This window comes from Colletotrichum tamarilloi, assembly GCF_030869305.1.
Source record: "Colletotrichum tamarilloi strain Tom-12 chromosome Unknown Scaffold_30.1, whole genome shotgun sequence".
In the NCBI taxonomy this organism is placed as follows: Eukaryota; Fungi; Ascomycota; class Sordariomycetes; order Glomerellales; family Glomerellaceae; genus Colletotrichum; species Colletotrichum tamarilloi.
The window spans coordinates 175023-194651 of NW_026849413.1; the positions used below are offsets into that span (position 1 = coordinate 175023).

At 52.7% G+C, this 19629-nt stretch overlaps 6 protein-coding genes across 6 annotated transcripts; 3 read left to right on the forward strand and 3 right to left on the reverse strand.

Annotated features, from left to right (window-relative positions):
* Positions 1-420: 420 nt before the first annotated feature.
* On the forward strand, positions 421-1962 carry CTAM01_08538 (uncharacterized protein; the record flags this gene model as incomplete). Its single annotated transcript, XM_060524558.1, has 1 exon — positions 421-1962. The coding sequence occupies one exon, from the start codon at positions 421-423 to the stop codon at positions 1960-1962; it is 1542 nt and encodes a 513-aa protein (XP_060380777.1).
* An 867-nt stretch (positions 1963-2829) lies between these two features.
* CTAM01_08539 (uncharacterized protein) lies at positions 2830-4906 on the reverse strand (the record flags this gene model as incomplete). Its single annotated transcript, XM_060524559.1, has 3 exons — positions 2830-4467; positions 4519-4629; positions 4679-4906. The coding sequence occupies 3 exons, from the start codon at positions 4904-4906 to the stop codon at positions 2830-2832; spliced, it is 1977 nt and encodes a 658-aa protein (XP_060380778.1).
* Positions 4907-5785: 879 nt separating this feature from the next.
* On the forward strand, positions 5786-8764 carry CTAM01_08540 (arid/bright DNA binding domain-containing protein; the record flags this gene model as incomplete). The annotated part of the gene is made up of 3 exons (XM_060524560.1): positions 5786-6749; positions 6806-8652; positions 8711-8764. 3 exons carry the CDS (start codon positions 5786-5788, stop codon positions 8762-8764), a joined length of 2865 nt encoding a protein of 954 aa, XP_060380779.1.
* A 1446-nt stretch (positions 8765-10210) lies between these two features.
* Positions 10211-10509, reverse strand: CTAM01_08541 (uncharacterized protein; the record flags this gene model as incomplete). Its single annotated transcript, XM_060524561.1, has 2 exons — positions 10211-10332; positions 10380-10509. 2 exons carry the CDS (start codon positions 10507-10509, stop codon positions 10211-10213), a joined length of 252 nt encoding a protein of 83 aa, XP_060380780.1.
* Positions 10510-10667: 158 nt separating this feature from the next.
* On the reverse strand, positions 10668-11965 carry CTAM01_08542 (short-chain dehydrogenase; the record flags this gene model as incomplete). Its single annotated transcript, XM_060524562.1, has 3 exons — positions 10668-11145; positions 11250-11501; positions 11616-11965. The coding sequence occupies 3 exons, from the start codon at positions 11963-11965 to the stop codon at positions 10668-10670; spliced, it is 1080 nt and encodes a 359-aa protein (XP_060380781.1).
* An 866-nt stretch (positions 11966-12831) lies between these two features.
* Positions 12832-13406, forward strand: CTAM01_08543 (uncharacterized protein; the record flags this gene model as incomplete). Its single annotated transcript, XM_060524563.1, has 2 exons — positions 12832-13070; positions 13130-13406. The coding sequence occupies 2 exons, from the start codon at positions 12832-12834 to the stop codon at positions 13404-13406; spliced, it is 516 nt and encodes a 171-aa protein (XP_060380782.1).
* Positions 13407-19629: the final 6223 nt, after the last annotated feature.

Sequence of the window (19629 nt, forward strand, 5' to 3'; positions counted from 1 at the left end):
ACCGTGGGAAGTGCGAGGTTTGATGGACCAACGACCTCTATGGCTCAAAACTCACGACAACTCGCTCACTTTGGCCATGCCGGGGACCTATCTCCGATGGCTTCAACAGTCAGAAACGTGACAGAACGAAGTCATTTTAGAACCCTGATTGCCCGGTCTTCGCATCATCCCGCGATAAAAATCCTATAAGAAAGAGCCTCTTTCCTATCATTACCGGCATCCTTTCGATTATACATCCCATTCTTCATTCCAATCACGCCCTCATTGAGTACTATCCAGTACAACATACACATTCTCATCTTGAGGAATTGCTATACCCATCTGCTATACCACACTCACCCCCAGCCACTTACACAAGGCACTGCCTTACAGCAGCCAGACTCTTAACCTCAACCTCAGATCAGAGTATCAAGAGATACAATGGAGTCCATTGGCAACATCGTCAACAAGTCCGGTCTGGAGACTGCCACCACCACAGCCGCCATCACTTCACCAAGCGCGCCAGCTTCAACCGTGAACCTTCAGCAGCGCATCGCCAAACGTCGCCGCGACTGGGCACTCACTCTCACAGACGGCCCCGTCTCCTCTCCCGGTCCCAAGGCAAAGTACCGTAGATCTCGTAGCTGGAGCACCAGAATCGGCGTCGACGCCCCGCTTAAGGCAGAGCGGCAGATTCCAGTCTTGTACGCGATTGCCATGACAAAGAGCAAGAGTAACATCACATCCTCGCCCTCCTACTCCTCCTCATCTTCATCTTCATCTGCTATCGAGGGTATCGTCAATGATGAATACCCTCCGGACGCCGAGGAGTACCGCATCTGCCCCGACACAGACTCACCTCGCTACAAGCACGAGTCTGATGTCGGCCTCTGGAGCGGGCCCCGTTCCTCGCCCGGCCCGAAGGTGAGGTACGCCCGGTCTCGCTCCTGGAGTTCCAGGCAGTCAGATAGCGGGTACTCCTCGGTGGAGGAGTGTGTCGTCGAGAGCGAGGGCGACTCTGATGACGGCTACACGCATTATACGTTCCTTTCTGGCGCGGACTATTTCGATAGTGAGCCCGGTAGTGACTGCTCCAAAGGTGATCATGATATCGCCATGATTGACGTGCCTCTCATTGGCGTTTCTGGGGATGGCGATATAATCATGGTTGACATCTCTCCCATGGATTTCCCTGGGGACGGCGATATCGTCATGGTCGACGCTTCTCCCATTGCCGCTTCTGGGGACGATGATGACGATGAGGACATCTTGATGGCCGACTATAGCGGAGACGACGACGTCTCAATGGCTGATTATGTCGAAGACGATGATGTCGAGATGTCTGACCACAGCGAGGACGTTGATGTCGAAATGGCCGAGTACGACGACGAGAATGTGGACGTCGTAGTGGCCGGCTATAGCGGAGGCATCGACTGCGACATCGAGATGTTCGACTATGTCGAAAACAGCGATGTTCACATGATCGACTATGTTGAAGACACCAGAACCAACGTCTTCGACTATAGAGAAGTTGTTGAAACCGACAGCTCCTCCGAGAGTGGCGACTCCGTCGATGACAGGTTCGTTGTATACAACAGCGAATACGAGGACGACTCCGAGGACTTAGACCTCGCTATGGGATACTACAGCGACGGCGACTCTTCCTCAGACGAGGGATACTACCCGGATCCCGACATCGCCATAGCAGACGACAGCGATGCCACCACCGTCACCATATGGTCGTTGGACGGCACCACGCTCATTCGGGACTCTCCAAACGGCTCGGCCAGGTACTCGCCTCCCGCGCTTTCTGATCGGCCCGAACCTGACCTGATTTCGGAGTTTACACTCACCCGCTGGGTCAACGGAGTGTCCGAAAGGATGATGTATGTCGACTTCGACTACTCGGGCACCGAGTATGATGAAGAGTTGCCCGTCGTGGAGCTTAGATTGCCCGAGAATGAGAAGGATCACTATGAGTGAACGATGCCGCATTGTCGTTGCGCTCCTCCCAGAGATTCTTGACCGCTTGAAACGGTCTTGAATGGGAGTAGTGGTGATCCGGCTCATGTTTGCAGAATCCAATGTTCGATAAGTAAGCATAGGATTAAGGGGCTTTGTCGAGGCCGCCGTCGGAGTTGAACATCACCATGGAGTCGATGGTGTTCACCATACTGCGACGCAAAAGGTTCACTTTCTGGATCGCTTACTGCCAAGCCGTTGAGATGGGTGTGGTGTAGACTGACGCAAGATGATGATGACTGCATGGGAGAGATCGAGGCAGCGAGAATTTCATGGGCGGGTGTCATGAGCTGGTGTCATGGGCCGGTGTCGAACTCTGACTTCCACCACCCTTCATCACTACCTGGCAGGAACACATATTACACAACACCAATAGCCTTAGGCCACAGATATTGCGAGAGTCTAGAGGACGGTGTAGAACTAAAGGACATGAAGAACAGGGGATATTGCGATGTACTCAGAACTGCCGAGTTGAACACCGCCACTCTCGTCGACGGGCAGTACTAGAGAAGGCGAAGGACGAAGGATATGCATTGGGTTCGTCGCGAGCCTGAAAGATATTTCATCATCAGAGAGATGGCTCCACGGTGGTACGCAAATCCTCGTCAAGAGATGAACCAATGATTCCATTATAGCATAGGACACACAATTCTCTCTTTCTCATTAACTGACTCGCACCATGATGTGATATAACTACCTGGCTCCAATTCGTAGTATCTTCCATACGCACACCATATGCCATTATTGAGACCCGCTCAGAATCCTCCCTGTTAAGTTAAATCATATGCCCCCGACGGGTGATCTTGACTCATTAAACATCACATTCGCTCAGTATCTCGGACCCATGATAGCTTTCAGGAGCTTCTCATACGGTATGTCACCCACTTCAGGACCGTAGCGGTCAATCGCGACCTGGCAGAGATCGATAGCACCTTGCTCTAAATCTTCCAAAATCCTGTTTTCGTCTATGCGATCATTTGGCTTGGAAGTGTCGAGCAAACGATGAAAAGATGTTTGGTGTAAGTTTCTGATGTCCCACATCAATTTGAATCTTGCGATGAAAAGTTCTTCCGTCTTTTCCGAGGAGCCAGAGGGAGTAGGTTCAGTCTGTGTGCTATGGTCCATATTCGTCAATACCGGCCGTGGCGAATCGAGGCTGGCGTCGACTCTATCTGTATACTGTACTGGTACCATGGCACGGATTGGTGGAGCCTGGTCGACTCCTACCACCGACATCGTCGGAGGCGCATCCACACTAGACGACCCTCTGCCAATTGTACCTTGGGCGTGTCTCACAACATCAGTCTCTGCAGATTGCGCTTTGTTCACCGATGCAGAATCAACCGCATCTTTTACCTCTTGGTTGATACCACCATTCTCAATAGCTTCTGACGATGGCTGTTGTTCATGCCTGGTAGCTAGGCCTGGAGCCCGTGACAGTGCTCTGCGTTGGAAATGAGCAGACGAAATGGCTGGCAGCGGGATCGGTGATGTGGAAATCAACGTCGTCTGGGAAGAACACTTTTGCTTCTTGTAAGATGGATTGTCAATCATACCAGCTTCTTTTCTCTTGACGAAGTTGATCCTGGTCGTCTGAGCTCCGTTGCCTCGCTCCGCCGATCCTTGGACTTTAGCGGGTTCGATTTCCGATGTATGAGGTCTGAGGATTTTTCCCTCTTTAATCACACCCTGGGAGTCTTGGTTGGGCTCTGGAGTCCCTGAATGCGTGGTACCCATTTGCGTAATACTCATTTCAGGGGCCTCTTTATCTGCCCTACTTCCGACTGAGAATGGAAGCTGACGGCGGGGAGGAAGCATGTCTTGAATCTGGGTGCTAGAGCGAGGCCTTGTTGTTCGTTCGTCATACTTGGCGAAAGTGACTTCATCGGTTGATGGGCTGAGATTCCAATGATGGAAGTCTTGCGAAGCTGGCGGTGGGCGTACTGATGGCCGTCGTTGGAAAATCGTTGAAGGTGTAGAGACCGCGAACCTGTACTCTGTATTCGGCGGAGCTGTTTGCGATGCGTATTCATTTGGCATCTCTGTGAATGCAGTGCGAGATCGGCTGAAGGTGTAAGGTTTTTCAAATCCATTTGAAGACTGGTGAACAGACCCTGCGCGTTGACTGACGGACGTTGAAGGCCGGTACGTCTGCACAGCTACACTGCTGGCTCGAGGTATCGAGTGGCTTCCTTCCGAAGAAAATTGTGCCCCCGGAGGCGAACCCAGCCGACCTTGGTATTCTTGTCGCATCGCACTTGCATTATGCCTCGAGGAGTAGGGCTGGGTCGCAGCAGAAGTTTGAAAGTCGCCTGCAACCGAGGATGACCGAAATTGCTGCAGTGGAGTGGGCTGGCGACGAGATGATTGCATCGGTCTGGCCTGAAAGCCGAGACTTTGAAAAAGACCTAGTACTTGGTCTTTATCACTCTGGCTTTTGAATCTTAGACGGATCTGTTGATCGACCTACAAATGGTCAGCAGACATCCCCGGTACGAGCATAGAATGTGAACGTACGCTACGAAGGCTCTCTCTAATGACCAAGATATTGGCCCCGGGGCAGTAGCCCAGCATGTAGTCGGCGTCTCTTGGAATAGCTCCATCTCGACTTCCAAGACCGAGCTTGAGCTACATTCTGTCAATAAGCGCGTGCTGTCCAGACTATGAGGCGACTTACAGCCTGCGCCCCCTGTCTCGGCACAATGAGAACATGGTTTGGTTCTCTGTTGGCATTGCCTCGGGATCCCATAGCATCTGCGAGAAGTATCTCCTGTTTCAAGTTTAGGACGGCATTTTCGACGCTGGAGGTGCATAACCAGTCTTTCTCACGGTGGCGTCTCTCGGAGATTGTCGCATGGATCAGTGTGAACGTCCAGTTCTGGGGTTTCTGTACTTTGGGTGGCATGTTCGGGATACACAGAGCCGTGCTTCTGATGGTAATATGTGTTAAAAGTAGAACCTTCAAGTATACCTATAGCTCGAGAAAACGAGGTCGACCAAGTCATCGATACCACCAAACTGTGTAGTTAGTAACATGAGGCAGGGGTGTATAGCATTTCATTGGTAATAGGGTTCTTGGATGGATTGAGCAGAGCAAAGCAATGATCAACGAATACTCCATATGAGGGTTGAGTAGTGGGCTGGAGACAGTCACAGGCCAAATGAGGTTGAATGGTGGTTGCCCTGAAGAACAAATAGGAAGGAACCCTGACTCTGGAGAGTAGGCAAGTGACAGTCGGGGCAGGGGTCTAGCTTCTCTCCAGTCTTCACCCATGCCTCGAGCTGCAGATGGAAGGTGCAGCTCATGTGGACCCAATCCTAATCGGGATTTAAGTGGTACCTTTAGCGCAGGGACCACCAGATTGAACTCGCAGTCACGTGAAGATAAGCGCAGAGGTTACTAGGGATTTCTCAACGTCGCGTAAAGGCAAAACACGGTTGGTTGGTTGTCCCGGCGCATCACTACCGATCGCAGAGGGCCCTGAACTTGCGCAAGTGCACACTTCATCCCCACCCTCTTCCATTGGGAGTCGACAACGCGTTTTACAACACACATATTCAGGCAGTTCTTGTCGCAACACCTCGCGCAACCTTCTCCAACAACTTTGGTCCTGTAGAAGAACTCGAAGCTCTTCTGCGAGCCTCACACCGGGCTACGATCTCGAACCAGTGAACCCGACTTTGCTAGCAGGCTGCCCGTCAGTTTGCCTCACTCCGAACGTACACTTCCATCTGCGCGTCCACTAACAGGGAAACAGCAGCCTGCTCGATCGACCGACCCATCATGGCGCCCAAAGAAGCTGAGGTCGAGCTTCATGCTATCAGCCGAACCCCCGAGTATGAGGACTTCATGGCCAAGCTGAAGGCCTACCACCAGGAGCGGGGCACTGCTCTAGAGGCCGAGCCCAAGGTCGGACCGGTATATCTCGACCTCTACAAGACTTTCACCCACATCTGCGCGAATGGTGGCTATGATAAGGTGTCTGATGAGAAGCTGGCCTGGCGCCGGATGGCCGAGCAGCTCGGCATCCACTCGTCCAATGTTGCCTCAACTGCCTTCTCGTTGAAGGAGAAGTACTACAAAAACCTTGCTGCATACGAGATTAAATTCTTCCACGGCAAGGAACCTCCTCCAAAGGACATTTTGGAGGATGTCTCTGCTAAGGGTGGTGGTCTTTTGTCTCGAACCAGAGAGAACTTCCGTGGAGCGAAGCGCGACAGTGGCACGGCTGCTGACTCTGCCGCGGCTTCTGGCGATGATGGCACCCCTACACGAGAGCGCCCGACTCCAGATGCGGCACCAACGTCCAGCGTGAGAGCTTCTCGTGGCCTACGCGAGGCACCGCCCCAGAGAGTCATCTTTCAACCCGATACAGGCCCTGCTAGGCCGACTCGCCACGTCTCTGGCCAACAGCCGAGCCACCTCAACACTCCTACCCCAGGCGGCCATTCAGGTAGTCATCATGGAACACCGCAACAGGTTCAGCACACTCCCGTGCCTCTTCCTCACCAACCAAGAGCTCCACCGCGTGGACCGAGCGGCAGCTATAATCCGCCCAACCCAGACAACACGTCGGCATCAGTTGAATCTTACCTTCCCCGCTCGCTTCAGCCACCGAACCAGCAGCACGTTCTCCCCATGCGCCCTGTCGATACACCAAGCAATAATCCGGCCGAATTTGCTCGCCGCCGACATGTAGCTCGCTCCCTCCTGGAGCCTCCTCGCCGCAGTGGACCCTATCCTGGAGGTAAAGACATCCTCACTCTCTCGTCAAAGTGTATCAAGCCGTTAACTTGTGTTCAGTTGGATTCGAAGGACCAAATATCTACATTCGCTGTCTGATGGCTTTGCGCTCTGCCATCTTTGAAGAGCAGCAGTTCGCGCTCTACCATTTGGTCAAGATCAGTTATGAACGCCACGACAAGTTCAAATTCGAAGGCTTCCCCGGCCTCAGCGAAGGTCTCGTCGAAAAGGTTCTGGAGATTGGCAGCATTTTCTATGATGTCAAGTGGAAGATCTCCTGGGTTTCGCAAAACGCCGCCGACAATTTCGACACCCTCGATGGCAATGAAGGAACCGAGGACATTCTGGAACGTATCGACAGTTTGGAGCCAAAGGAAGTCAACGAACTCATTGTGCCTGAGCACCTATCTGATCAGATGGTCCTCGTCAATGAGGCTGCTTTGACTCTCAGGAACATGTCACAGCTCCGTGAGAATGCTGCACACTTGGCTGAGTTTTTGCCGATCAAAGACCTGATTTGCATTGTCTTGAGTCTCCCCAAGCACGAGTGGTTGGTTGAGTTGAAGCACCAAATGTTGGACATTGCAGAGGCTTTGACACCCTACTTGGAGATTGACTCTCGCGATCCCCTCTACAAGGTCCTCATGAAGCAACTGAAGGGCTCCGACGATCGGGGTATCATTCTCACGGCTCTTCGAGCACTTGGTCGTATCTCGATGAATCTTGAAGCCACCAACAGGCTGGACAAGGTTCCTACGGCTATCTTGACCAAGATTAGCGAGCTGATGCTTCTGAATGACGACGAGCTCAAGGATGCTTGCCTCGACTTCCTCTACCAGTACACTGCGGTTGTCGGCAACGTGGACAATTTGGTCAAGTCTCTTAACTGCGAGCACCTGATCCATCATCTTGTTCGTCTGCTTTCGCACAATGCTAGACGATACCAGGTCGAAGAGGTTCTGAAGCCTGCGCCGAAACCGGCCACCAGCAACGACCCGGCCGCCATGCCTGAAGACCTGTTACAGGATCTATTGAAGCTAGAAGAGCCGGAGAGATGCAACCAGTGGGTCAAGTGCTTCTTCGAGGAAGTCAACGACTCTTTTGTCACCCAAATCGCAGCTTGGCAGGCGTACCAGAATGCCTTCAAGGCCGCTCTGCAGGCCATTGACCAGCCTCTCATCACTCCGGCAGACTTCATCAGAAACAGCTGTGCGGCGTATAAGAGCTCCAAGGCTGAAGTGTGGGCTGGCACTGGAAATCCCGGCCAGGTTCAGCAGAAGTTCATTATCCGCGGAATCCAGTGTCGACTTCGACCTGTGGGCCTAGACGGCCGGGTCTTTGTCCGTTGTCTATGGGACTCGGCTTCTGGTCGACCCAACGAAAAGTGCGGTCACTTTTTCGGAACCAAGGAGACCATGTGGAAGCATGTCGTTACTACCCATCTCAAGTGGGTTCGGAATGATAAGGGTGGTTTCGACAACAAGGAGGAAGAGGTGAGATGCCAGTGGGCTGACTGCACCAAGTACAAGAAGCCTACGAAGATGAAGCTCGCCCTCATGGGCCACCACCTTCAAACCCACTGCTGCCAGAGCTTCAACGGCATCGCCATCAACGAGAAGAAGGCGCAAGCAGGACCCCAGCCTAGTGACAGTCTTGTGGTTCACTTTGAAGAGACTGCCACGGCTCCCGACGAGCAAAACCCCGCCGCTCCTCCTCAAGCAGCCGGCATCCCTCTCAGCGCGGTGCTGATTCTTCGCAATATTGCCCGCAATGTGGTCAAGACAAGTGCTCAGGAGGATCTGCTCAAGCAGCATGAGCTTGGAGGTGAGGCTGGTGGCTGGAACGAGCGCCTGTTCCGCAACGTTCTTCCCCGTCTCTACGAGATTATGACCGAGAATAAGGTTCTAGTAAGTTTTCTCAGCTGCTACTTATCCCCATTATGGCTACTGACGCGGAATCTCACAGCGGTGTCACGTTTTCTCCCTCATCGAATTCGCCGAGTCGGAAAGAGATTTGTAGGCGCATTCCAACAGCCTGCCTACTTACGATGCGCCATGCGTGGTGTGACGTTGCAGAGACCTGACTGGGCAGATGCTCTGGGTCCAGTCTGGCGACAAGGGGCTAATTTGGCCTTGATACACGACCGTGGACACCATGAGACTGTAAAAGGTCGAGGAGAACTGCGGCAGATGGCATCGTGTCCCGGACTAGAGAGCAAGCACAAAATGTGGGAAAACGTGTGATAAAAACTGTACTTTTTTTGGGATGGCAAATACCCAGGCGTTGAGGAGGAACGGCCATGAGAATTAGCAAGCAAGATAACGACTTTGTTTTCTTCCCCCCAAGCTGTAGAATAGAATCAATTGCGATCAAGGAAACGCCTCTGGAAATCACTATGAGGATTGTGTGTTATCGTTCTTCTTCAACAAGGCCTTTTTGCTGTGATCAGCCCCAAAATGCACGGTCTCTCATTCGGAGTTGAATCCGGATGACGGGAGTGTGGATTCGCTTGGTTTCCCAGGTCGGTCCCCTCCGTTTTTTTTAGCTCCACGATGCTTGCTTGCCTGCTTGCCTGCTAACCCCCCAGGACTTTTCGGAAGTATCGTGAGTGTGGAGCCCCCCCGAACGAGCACACCATCAATCAGCCAAGAACCTGTGCGTTTTCCTTCCCGCTGTGGAGACGGGGGGCCGACCAACTCAAATTCAACACGTCGTGGAAAGTTTGAGGTCCACCTCACGATAAGGCTGATTTGTTTCTCTCCCGTCGGCATTTGCCCCCCCAAGGTAAGGTAGTGTTGCTAGCTCCATCCCTGGAAGAAGGGGAAAGTCCCACGATCGTTGAGTCTTCCGCGATGATCGTCGGTACAGCTGTCATTTGTCTTTTCTAACGCCAAAATGACATGAGATTACTGGTTCGGTGTGGAAAATGGCTCGGGCCGAAAGATGATCTCTTCGCCCCCCCCCCCCCCCTTTTTCCGCCTTTTCCTGATAATTGGAAACCATGTAAGTGAAGCTGCGATGGCAACATTCCAGGCCTTGGCATCAAGTCATAAGACAACCTTCCAAAGGAGCCATTCAATCATTGCAACTGCGACCATGACACAAGACCTCGAGACCGAGTGTCACCTACAATGTCAACGGCATAACCTCTCTGGAATGGTGGGAGAGCAGCCTCACTTCCCCATATGCCCATAAAATCACTAAGATTCACAAAGGCCACCGTCATGTTGCATTCCACAAGGCTCAAACAAGAAAAGTGACGTAACACAAAAGACGTGTCTTTTCTCTTTGGATTCTATCCTGCGAAACTTCTTTGTCTGATCTGTCCTGTCTACCGGGGGATCCCAGAGTCCAATCCCCAAAAATCATCTTTCTGTCCGTCCCACTCTATCCTCTTTTTGCTAGTCTGGTTGCCCAAAGCCACAGAGGGGGAAACACCCAAAACCATTGGAAAAAAAAGAACCTCTAGTCCAAATCCCCATTTCTTTTGGTTTGTTCCTGTTGACTCCTGAAACTACCTTGCCTGCTTTGAGAACAAACACTTGCGCGAGAGAGAAATGATGACTGACAGACGAAAGTCAAGAGGGCTGAATGGGTGCTGTGCGACCCTTGGACCACTGGGGGGTATAGTCCCGGAAGACTTTTGTCGGATCGGTAAAAGGAAAAAAAGGCAATGACACTAAGAAATCGGCACGAAGTCGCCGTAGTGTAGGTGACCATGTCGGAGCAATGATGCTGGTTCCACTGGTATCACGTCTGCCCATGGCAAATATACCGTCTGTGTGGATCAGCGATGCTCTTCATCGTAGCTGCATGACGGGACGCAGCCCGCAAGCTCGAGACTCGCCAGGTACATGCCAGACCTACCCTAAGGCAACGCAACAAAGCAAAGCCCGGGGAATGGCCGCATTGATGTACGGACTTAGTAGCAAGTGTAACCACCATCGATGATGACGTTGGAGCCAGTCATGAAGCTGGAGGCATCAGAAGCCAGGAAGACGCAGAGACCGTTAAGGTCGTCGACAGCACCAAGGCGGTCCTGGGGAGTCAGGGACTTCCAGATCTTCTTTTGGGCGTCAAGGGCAGGGACTCGGTTGAGGGCAGTGTCCATGTAGCCGGGGGAAATGCAGTTGACGCGAATGTTGTACTTGGCCCACTCAGCAGCAAGGGACTTGCCAAACTGAATGACACCAGCCTTGGAGGCGTTGTAGCAGGACTGCTCCTGGGGGTAGTTGACAATGCTGCCAGACATGGAGGCGACCAGGATGATGGAGCTAGGCTTGCCAGCCTTCATCATGGCGCGACCAACAGCCTGGGACATGAGGAAAGAACCAGTCAGGTTGATGTCGATAAGACGGCGGAACATGGCGGGGTCGTAAGTCTCGGCCTTGATGTTGGAGCTGTTCAAAAGAAGAAGTGTTAGTGGGTCTCGCTAAGCGACAAGGGGCGAATGCTCAGGTGCTATGCGTTTTGTGCACGCTGCATTATGGGGATTATGACGTACTCAGCGATACCGGCAGAGTTGACCAGAACATCAGGAGCGCCGTAGAGCTCAACCACGGAGTCGACTGCAGCGTTAATGGCAGCGCCGTCACGGACATCCACCTTAAAGAAGGTGACGGGCAAGCCAGTCTTCTGGTGCAGCTCGGCAGCAGCCTCGTCACCCAACTCCTGGTTGGCATCGAAGATGACCAGGGCCTTGGCACCAGCCTCAGCGCAGGCACGAGCCATGTAGTTACCCAGACCACGGGCACCACTGTGAACAGGAAGTTAGTCGTGATGTTGTTTGACAGCTCTTGTTTTTTTGGGGCAAATAATCAATTGAAGCAATGATCTCGCAATTGACGATAATTGAAGGGGAGAAACGTACCCAGTGACCACAATGGTCTTGCCCATGACAGAGAGCTTCTGCATCATGGGAGGCATGGAGTCGAAGGTCTTACGGGTGAGGGGGACGACATCGTCATTCTCAGGGCCGGGAACAGGGGACTCGGTGGGAGGGCGAGAGTCGTGCTCGCGGACGGGAATGGAGAAGTGGTCGGATTGACCAGTGCCCTTAGCATCGGGAGCGTAGACAGAGACAGGAACCTCCTTCTCGCTAACAACGTCGCTCTTGAAGGCGCGAGCAGAGACGGAGAAGGGACGGGCAGCCTGGCTGCGTATGGCGACGCGGGGAGCGAAGCGGGTGGTAAGACGGAAGGCAGAGCGAGCGGCGGCCATTTTTGCGATCGGTCAGGTGGTGATGAGTAGGATACGAGGTAGGATTGTTTATGGTAGGGAGGAGGGAAAGAGTTGGTCAACGCGAGAAAGATCTTGACTGGTGATGAAGGTACGAAGATGGAGGAGAGTCGCAGAGATTCGCAGAAGTCGAACTTGATGGGAAGAAAAACAATGATGGAATGCGAATGTGGGTGGGAAAAAAAAAGTTGGACGGGCAAGCAAGTGGAAGGAAGTAGGTGTCCAAGTTGATATAGGTAGGTCCAAAGGGGGGAAAGGGAAGGTGTGGCCCGTGTAAGCTAAGGTAAGGAAGGAAGGGACCGACAGTCGAGACGGTCAAAGTGAGGTAAGCTTGGGAAGGTACAGTACGGTATACGTAGCGTAAGAAAAGGTAGCTGAAGTGGAGGTACCTTGTGTTCGCCGACGCAGGATGATGTGAGGCAGAACGAAGGGTTGGTGGTTTATTGTACGTGCCTCACCTTAAAACGTTGATCACCCAGCTACCTTGCCTTACGCTGAGCTGAAGTGGAGGAGAGCTGTCCGTATCGGTACCGTCACTAAGGTAGCTTCGTACCTTCCTAGTGTTGCAAGTGATGGACGTGGAGATTCTGAGCGTGGCGTGCGGCGATTGCGGAACCGTTCTAGTGCGCGCCAGGGGTCCCAGTTTAAAAAATAAATAAAACAAATATCTAATCACTCCATCCATGAGAAATTCCTGGTGCTGGAGCTCATGTGGGCGTCGACGCGGTGAATGGCATTGTTTCGGCCAGTCGGGATGGCGATGCTGGCTGGGCGAGACGGGCAATTGGGTGACCTGGGCACACCCACTTCCAACATGACTGCGGCTCTACTCTGTTAAGAGACTGCAGATGCTGCATACAGGGGTCGTGGCCACGGGGGTTCTCTCGCTCGGGATTGGGGGCAACAAGATGCAGAGAACACCACCTCACACCACGCGCTTGGGCGACCACGAAGCGGGAAGCACCTGGATTGGCCTTGCCTGGCCAGCTCGCGGGATGAATCCGAACGCTACAGATCCGGCGAGCGTCACCTTACGCTTGGCAGGAGACGGAAGGTTTCGAAGCATTCGAAACAGCGGCGATTGTGAGTAGGTAGGTACTCCGTCAACCTGTATCCGCATACGAAGTACTAATTGAGGCTTGATAGAAATGGCAGGGCGATGCGACTGAAAGGGTCCCGCCCTTTCCCAGCGTCCCTACCTGGTTCCTTGAGGCCAGTTTCCATGAGCGTGTCAGTTTTCAGGACACCTCTCAGCGTCCTAATGGCAAGAGCGGCCCCCATGGTGACCCTAGCAAGGTGTTTGTTTGGCAATCTGGCCGTACTTTTGCACCGAACGGCAGCACCAATACCTTTGGGTTCAGCATCCCATGGAAATCTGGTGTGGACGGGAGTGTGGTGTGGAAGCTGGGATGGTCGACGCTAGCAATGAGGTGTGGAGTGCAGCTTGCAGGCCTGGTGGGTGGCGGCTACTCCGTCCTGCACCTTGCCCGGCTTCCTGTCCGTCAAGCCATCCGGGATGTCTTAGCGTGGAGGACCCCCATGTGAATCCACTCTACCGTAAAATGGGGCCAAGTTGAGAGATCCTGGATATCTACTGTAGCGTTTGAAAAGGTGCAAATACGTCACCGCTGCTTGTTTGACCCGCCGCACGTCCGCCGCACGTCCGCCGCCTCACACCCGCCGCCACAACTCAAAGAGCAGACGAGACGAAAGATCAGAATTGGTTGAGTCTGTCGAGCTTATGAGCTTGCTCATGGTCCCTGAGTCTTGACAATGAGGCTATCAACATACTGCATGAATGTCGGGCCACGGTGACAGCGCATCCGACTGCACCTTGCCAGTCCGATGGGTCTAGATGGGATGAAAGTCGCCGCTGTTGTCATCTTTGCGACCAAAGGCAAGCGGAAAAAGAAGAGAGAAAGCCAAAGCTTAAGTCTAAGTCGCTTTGCCGTTGCTTAGTGTGTGTACTGAAGATAAGGCTATGATACCAAGGTCACCAGCACCGCAAGCGCAGTCCGTAAGTTGAGGTATGGAGGAGAACTGCGTCTCGGGCGTCATTTCCTAGGCCATGGTGTTGGAAGATTTAGAACAACGACATGTCGCGCTGCAACAATTATATGGGGACCCTGCTTGGTGACAGCAACTCTCCGACTGAGCCGACAGTGCTGAAAATTGCTCTCTTCGTCTTGTCATCTCATATGGGAATTGGTTCCTAAGCCATGCCCTCTGTCAGGTATTGTGTGTCGGATTCCGATTCTTACAGAGTTGTGTCCCCGTATTCGATGGTCGATGAGCCCCCCTCCATTATCTCAGTCTCATCCGGACGAGTCTCCAACATCTGTCAGCTTCAGTCGTCAACTCTGTAGGCTGACCGGTGCACTTTTGCATCATAACCATTGTGCAAATGTCAAAAGGACCCACAACGGCCACTTTTAGCTGTAACTCCACAGATAATGACGGGCTTTGCGGACCCCTATTTTTTACGGATCTGAGTTGATGCAGCAGGTGTGACGATTCAGGATTACTCCAGTCTGCCAAACTCTCCATTCTCCCGCCTAACAACGGTACCAACGGCGCGAAAGCTACGCAACGGCTTAGGTGGCAAATACTCGAGTGTCGATCACTGCTTCGCTTGTCCTAAAGACTTTGTTCTGACTAGCCTGCGGGAATGAACTGACGCTATGATGCTGACAATGGAGGTTGAGTCGCTCCAGATCGTTTCTGAGAGCATATTCCTGAGTCTTTGGGCTGGAAAAGAGACTTGCGCTGCAACTTGCCTCTATCTCGAAGAGCATGACGTTGCGTTGCCGCTTTCTAATCGTTTAGACAGCTCGCCATCCAGCTTAATTCCGGCAACGAGCTCAGACCAACAAAGTGTTCGCTGATGATTGAAGCTATGTGTCGGGTCGCAACTTCGGTGCGGGCCGAGTTTCTCAGCCAGTTGGCTTTAAATAAATGTTCTCCATACTCGTAGTCGTAGAGGCTCGTCGTTCAAAGGCGCCACAATGACTTGCTTCGCGACTCAGTGCAGTGTCATGCAGGAACGACAATTGGCTCGACCCCCAGCCTGTAGTCTCATGAGCGCGTGTCTGAGGTGCAATGCAAGCTTGCAAAGGTCTCAGATGTTGTCCGCCTCCGATCTCGCTCCGCACGAAGGCTTCTTGGTTTTGATGAGCGTGTCTTTGAATACCTGGACCGTGTCCACGAAGCTAGCGACGCAAGACTGCGGAATGGCTGTAAGTCAATGGTCAGCTGAACCGAAAAAAATTGATCATATCATGGCGTCTGGGGAACCTGGGGATGCGCGTATGTACAATCTCGTTTTCCATCATCTTTGATCTTCCTGCCGAGCGTCAATTATTCCTCCACCCCGTTCAGAGTTTTGCAAGCTGGCAAACGGACTAGATTGTCACTCCCAAGTGCATAAAAAGGTAGAGGTATGCGTTGCAAGTTTGTCGCAAATCTGACCTGTATATATAGATGGCCGGCCTTTGGGGTATACACAGCAGCGACGGTGCGAGACGTCGAGTTGCCCGTTCAAGAGCCAGTTCAAGAGCCTGGTGAGAGCCCAACCGCTTGCCCATGTCTGAGTTGACAGTTAATCTGTATCCTTGTGGACGGGCAAGACTAGGAATCCGTATCACGGTTTCGACTCTAAAGTACTGTTCCCAAACTAAACGGCGCGTCTCATCCATACAGCGAAAAACGTGGGACAGAGCAGTATCCGGTGTTGCTAGGGTGTCTGCGGCAGGGGTAGCTCTGGTAGTCTTCCCTTAGATTTGGCATTCTCGAATAGCGCCCTCACCGTCATGTTCCGCTTGTGCCCCGGCCGGCTAACAGGGAAGCTTTGGCATTCTGGCATATTGGTTCTCAAGAGCCTCCAGGGCGGTCTGAGTATAGCCCAAAGGCTCGTCCGTGCGCCGGATACCGTCCCATCACCGTCAGGAACCACTATTGCCTTGGGGCTGTTGGGTGCCAGACGCTGTGCTGCTGGTCTAAATTTGGTGCGAGTGCTCCATTCTTCCTGGAAGCTACAATCGTCTCAGCGTAGTCGGCCGGCGCCGGTAGCAAGGGTTGACAGCAGAAGATCCCTAATTGAGGCTGCATCCCAGCCTCGGGCGATTTCCCACCTGTGTCGTGGTGTGCTTCGTACTGAAGCGGCTGTGGGGTTTGATATTGGACTCTCTATTATTGCTTCGTTCTCCGTAAGTTCTCCTTAAAGGTGCCAAGATGACCGTGGGAAATGGACGTTGCGCCGTCAGGCAGTAGATGCTTGTAGGTACCGTTATTGGTTCGCCCTGTGTAGCTTGATTCGTCACTGGCCAATCTTCCCGATGGTTGGTTTTCTGTGGTGGTTTGCTGTTACGGAGCTGCTGACGAGGGCGTGTTAGCGTTCCATACTGAGCTACCAACAGGGGCAATGTGGTTCTAGCTGGCATATTAAAACAGAGCGCCGCGGATCCTGTTCCTGTGCCGTCCCGGCAAGGCGGGAGGAACAGTCTAGGCTCTCTAGAGTATCGGTAGACTAGTGGTGGACGTAGAGAAAGGGGAGGTTCTCGTCGTGGGAATGTTTGGGGGACGTGGGCGGGAAAAGGAGTTAGCTGCGCCTCGCCGAAGCCCTCTCTGGTACCATGTCACCATGTCTGTGCCAGGCATATTAGAGAGGATCTCGGGGAAGGAGCTAAGCTCTGGAAGTGGCATGCTGTGACTGGGGTGTCTCATCAAAAAAATTGGTCAGATGATGGACAAGATTTTCAAGGAGCTGGGCATCCGTAACCCGTAGGTCGGCTCGGTTCAAGCATCCCTGGGAAGAGCGAGGAGGGCAAGTGCAGACAGGTCCGAAGTAGCTCTCACTTTCTTTTCTCAAAGATGGAACTGAAAGCGTGCAATGACTGTCGCCTGCCGGTGCACTGATACGAGTTGAGCAAGAGTCGTGGGGGGTTCGTTTGCCAAAAAGGAAGCAACGCCTGAGTTACCTAATAAGCACCTTGGCGGTTCAGGTTGAGGAGGGAAGCAACGTAAAAGTCGAAAGCACTTGCTACCCTGATGTTTCCCAGCATTTTCCCTTTCGGCTTTCTGTCCTCTCTTTTTCAGACCTCAGAAATGCCACTTGAATTTTGTCTTTTTTTTTCAAATGCATCAGAAAGGATTCGTTTGTGTTGATGAGTTTCCATACCATCTGGATTCGACTACAAACGGGGCGCGACGATCATGCCGGTAGTAACACGGGTCGTCCCTTTCACAAGGGCCAAGCGCCTGGAGTCCCGACGGGAGTCTGGAGCTCAAGTGTGGACTCGCAGCTTTCACGATCCGCAGCCGCCAAACCGCTGGCCACTTTTTTCACGATGCCGCCCCTAAAAGGCTCCATTCCGCCCCGAAACGGCAATGGTCCATTTGTAACGTGCACCCAAGCCAAAAACCTTAACCAACGTCTGCCGAAAACATGGGGTGGAAGCACAGGCCACTCACTTTGGTTTCTCTCCCGTCTTCTTCTCGATATTCGATCAAGTTTGTTGTGCTTCGAGATGCTTGGCCACTCGATAACTATAAGCTTCAATATCGACATGACTGAGATCAAGGATACCATCAAGGCCAAGACATACCGCCACAGTTCTAGCTCGCCTCTTTGCCTCGGGTCTGTTATTGTGGCTCCTCTGCTACGAGTAAGGTACCTACCTCCAGCTTCGAGACACAAAGATATGTATAATCGAGGAAGCGCATTTCGAGGGCAGAGGTCTCGAACTTCGGATACGAAGACACAGATGTCGGTAAACACGGGGTGTCTATCAAAAGAACCCTGTTCACCATATCCCCAGACCCGACAGGCTTGCCACGCGGCTATCAGTCGTGATGCAGGGCGCCACGCATGAACCGTCGACAACCTTAGGTTCGTCAAGCGCCGTTGACTTCTTGGATAGGGACAGTGTGTCCGTCGTTGTCGAAACCCCGTCCGCAAATTTCCATTACTTTCATGGAGGTTTCCATCGCTGCAGGACGGTCTTGCGAGCACGAGCACGTACGAAGCTCTGTCGCAAAGTCGATCCGTTCTGCAGGGATTGAGATGACACCTCTTCCGCATAAAAGCTCCGATCGACCTAAACTAGAATGACAAGTGACAAGTCATCCAGAGAAGCACATGAAGAGCCGATATTGGTATTCGCTCACGTTGTTGCATTCGCCTGGCAGGCTAGTCGTTATTGCCATGCAGCTCTGCAACCTACCCTCACCGGTTGTCCACCGCTATGCTTGTCTCGCTGCGGGACAGACAGTGAATGCGTGGCAAGCAATCCAGACAGCTTCTCGATTATTTTTGCCGTCAATTGCACCTAAAAATCATACTTAGCCACAATCATCACTCTACCTGCCGGCATCATATTGTGCTGGCACCACAGCCCGTGAATCCTTAATAGCATTAGGATTTCAAACTGGCAACTCCAGCAATGCGTTCTTTCTGTCCCCACCCCCAGCTAGAGTGGCAGGGAATGCCTCAAGAAACTGATCATGAGCAATCTCAAGTTGTTCAGAACTTCAGGTAGCAGCCCGCGGACCAGGGCGTTGAGACGGCGAATGAATACTCCTGATTGATCTCAATGACATTTAGCAAGCGTCTTACTTGAATCCTCGATACCCGCCGCGTCCCGGTCGTACCCTTCTCATTGATGTTGTGATTCTGTCTTGGTCCAGAACAGGGCATCTGAGGCGCTGAATTACTAGGCGAGAAGCACCTTTTTCGCCAGTCGTCTGACTGACTGCTTGCTACCCTCTACTTCCAAGGTATACACAAAGATTCCGGTATCAGATCAGGACAGGCTAACGAATCGTCACCATGCCAAACGAAGCGGACGGATCTAAAAGTCGCAAGTAGTCATGACGGCCTCGGGGGGGGGGGGGGGGAGGCCTGCAGACCGACGGATATCCAAAGTTGCCGCCGAACAGAAGACGGTGAAGTTTTCTGTCTTTCCCAGTTACATCCCACGCCCGTCCCCCACACCGACGGCGACTTGCCCACGCCCACCCCCCTGCTATATTTACATTAGGACGAAAAAAAAAATCTCGAAACAATCACACGACGGAGAGAGACCTTCTCGAAGCCTGCGCAAACCCGGGGCTTCCCCGTCTCCACCCATGCATGGTTGGGGATATCCCCGTGTCCACTCCGGGGGCCGCTTCCGTGGGGGAGCAGCCTAATCCATTCCTGTCGCAGGTTTCCGCAACCTCACCGCCAGCATCTTTCGAAAATTCTGTCATTTCCATCAGTTGGAGGTTCTGTTGTCTTCCCGCATCCTTCTGAATGACTCTTGTGGGGAGCTTTTCACTGCAACACATCAGATGCAAAGCATGGGGCTTCCCAGCGCAGCCGGGGAGTCTTGACCCCTGCGTTCCGGGCGGTCAGTACTCCGTAAAGAAACTTGAATCATGGTATGTATGATGGTGCAGGTGTAGACGTAGGTGATTGTGTATTACCAAAACACGTGACCCTCGGTGAGCCACTGGAGTAGTTGATGCCATCACGACATGAGCAAAAGCTTTAAATCATTACTCAAATTAACAACAGGAAGTAAAAAGAGTTCACCCCTCCCGGTGCTGAACTGGGGGCTACATCTCTTGGTGCTCATCCTGGAAAATCCATTTCTGGGTGCTCAAGC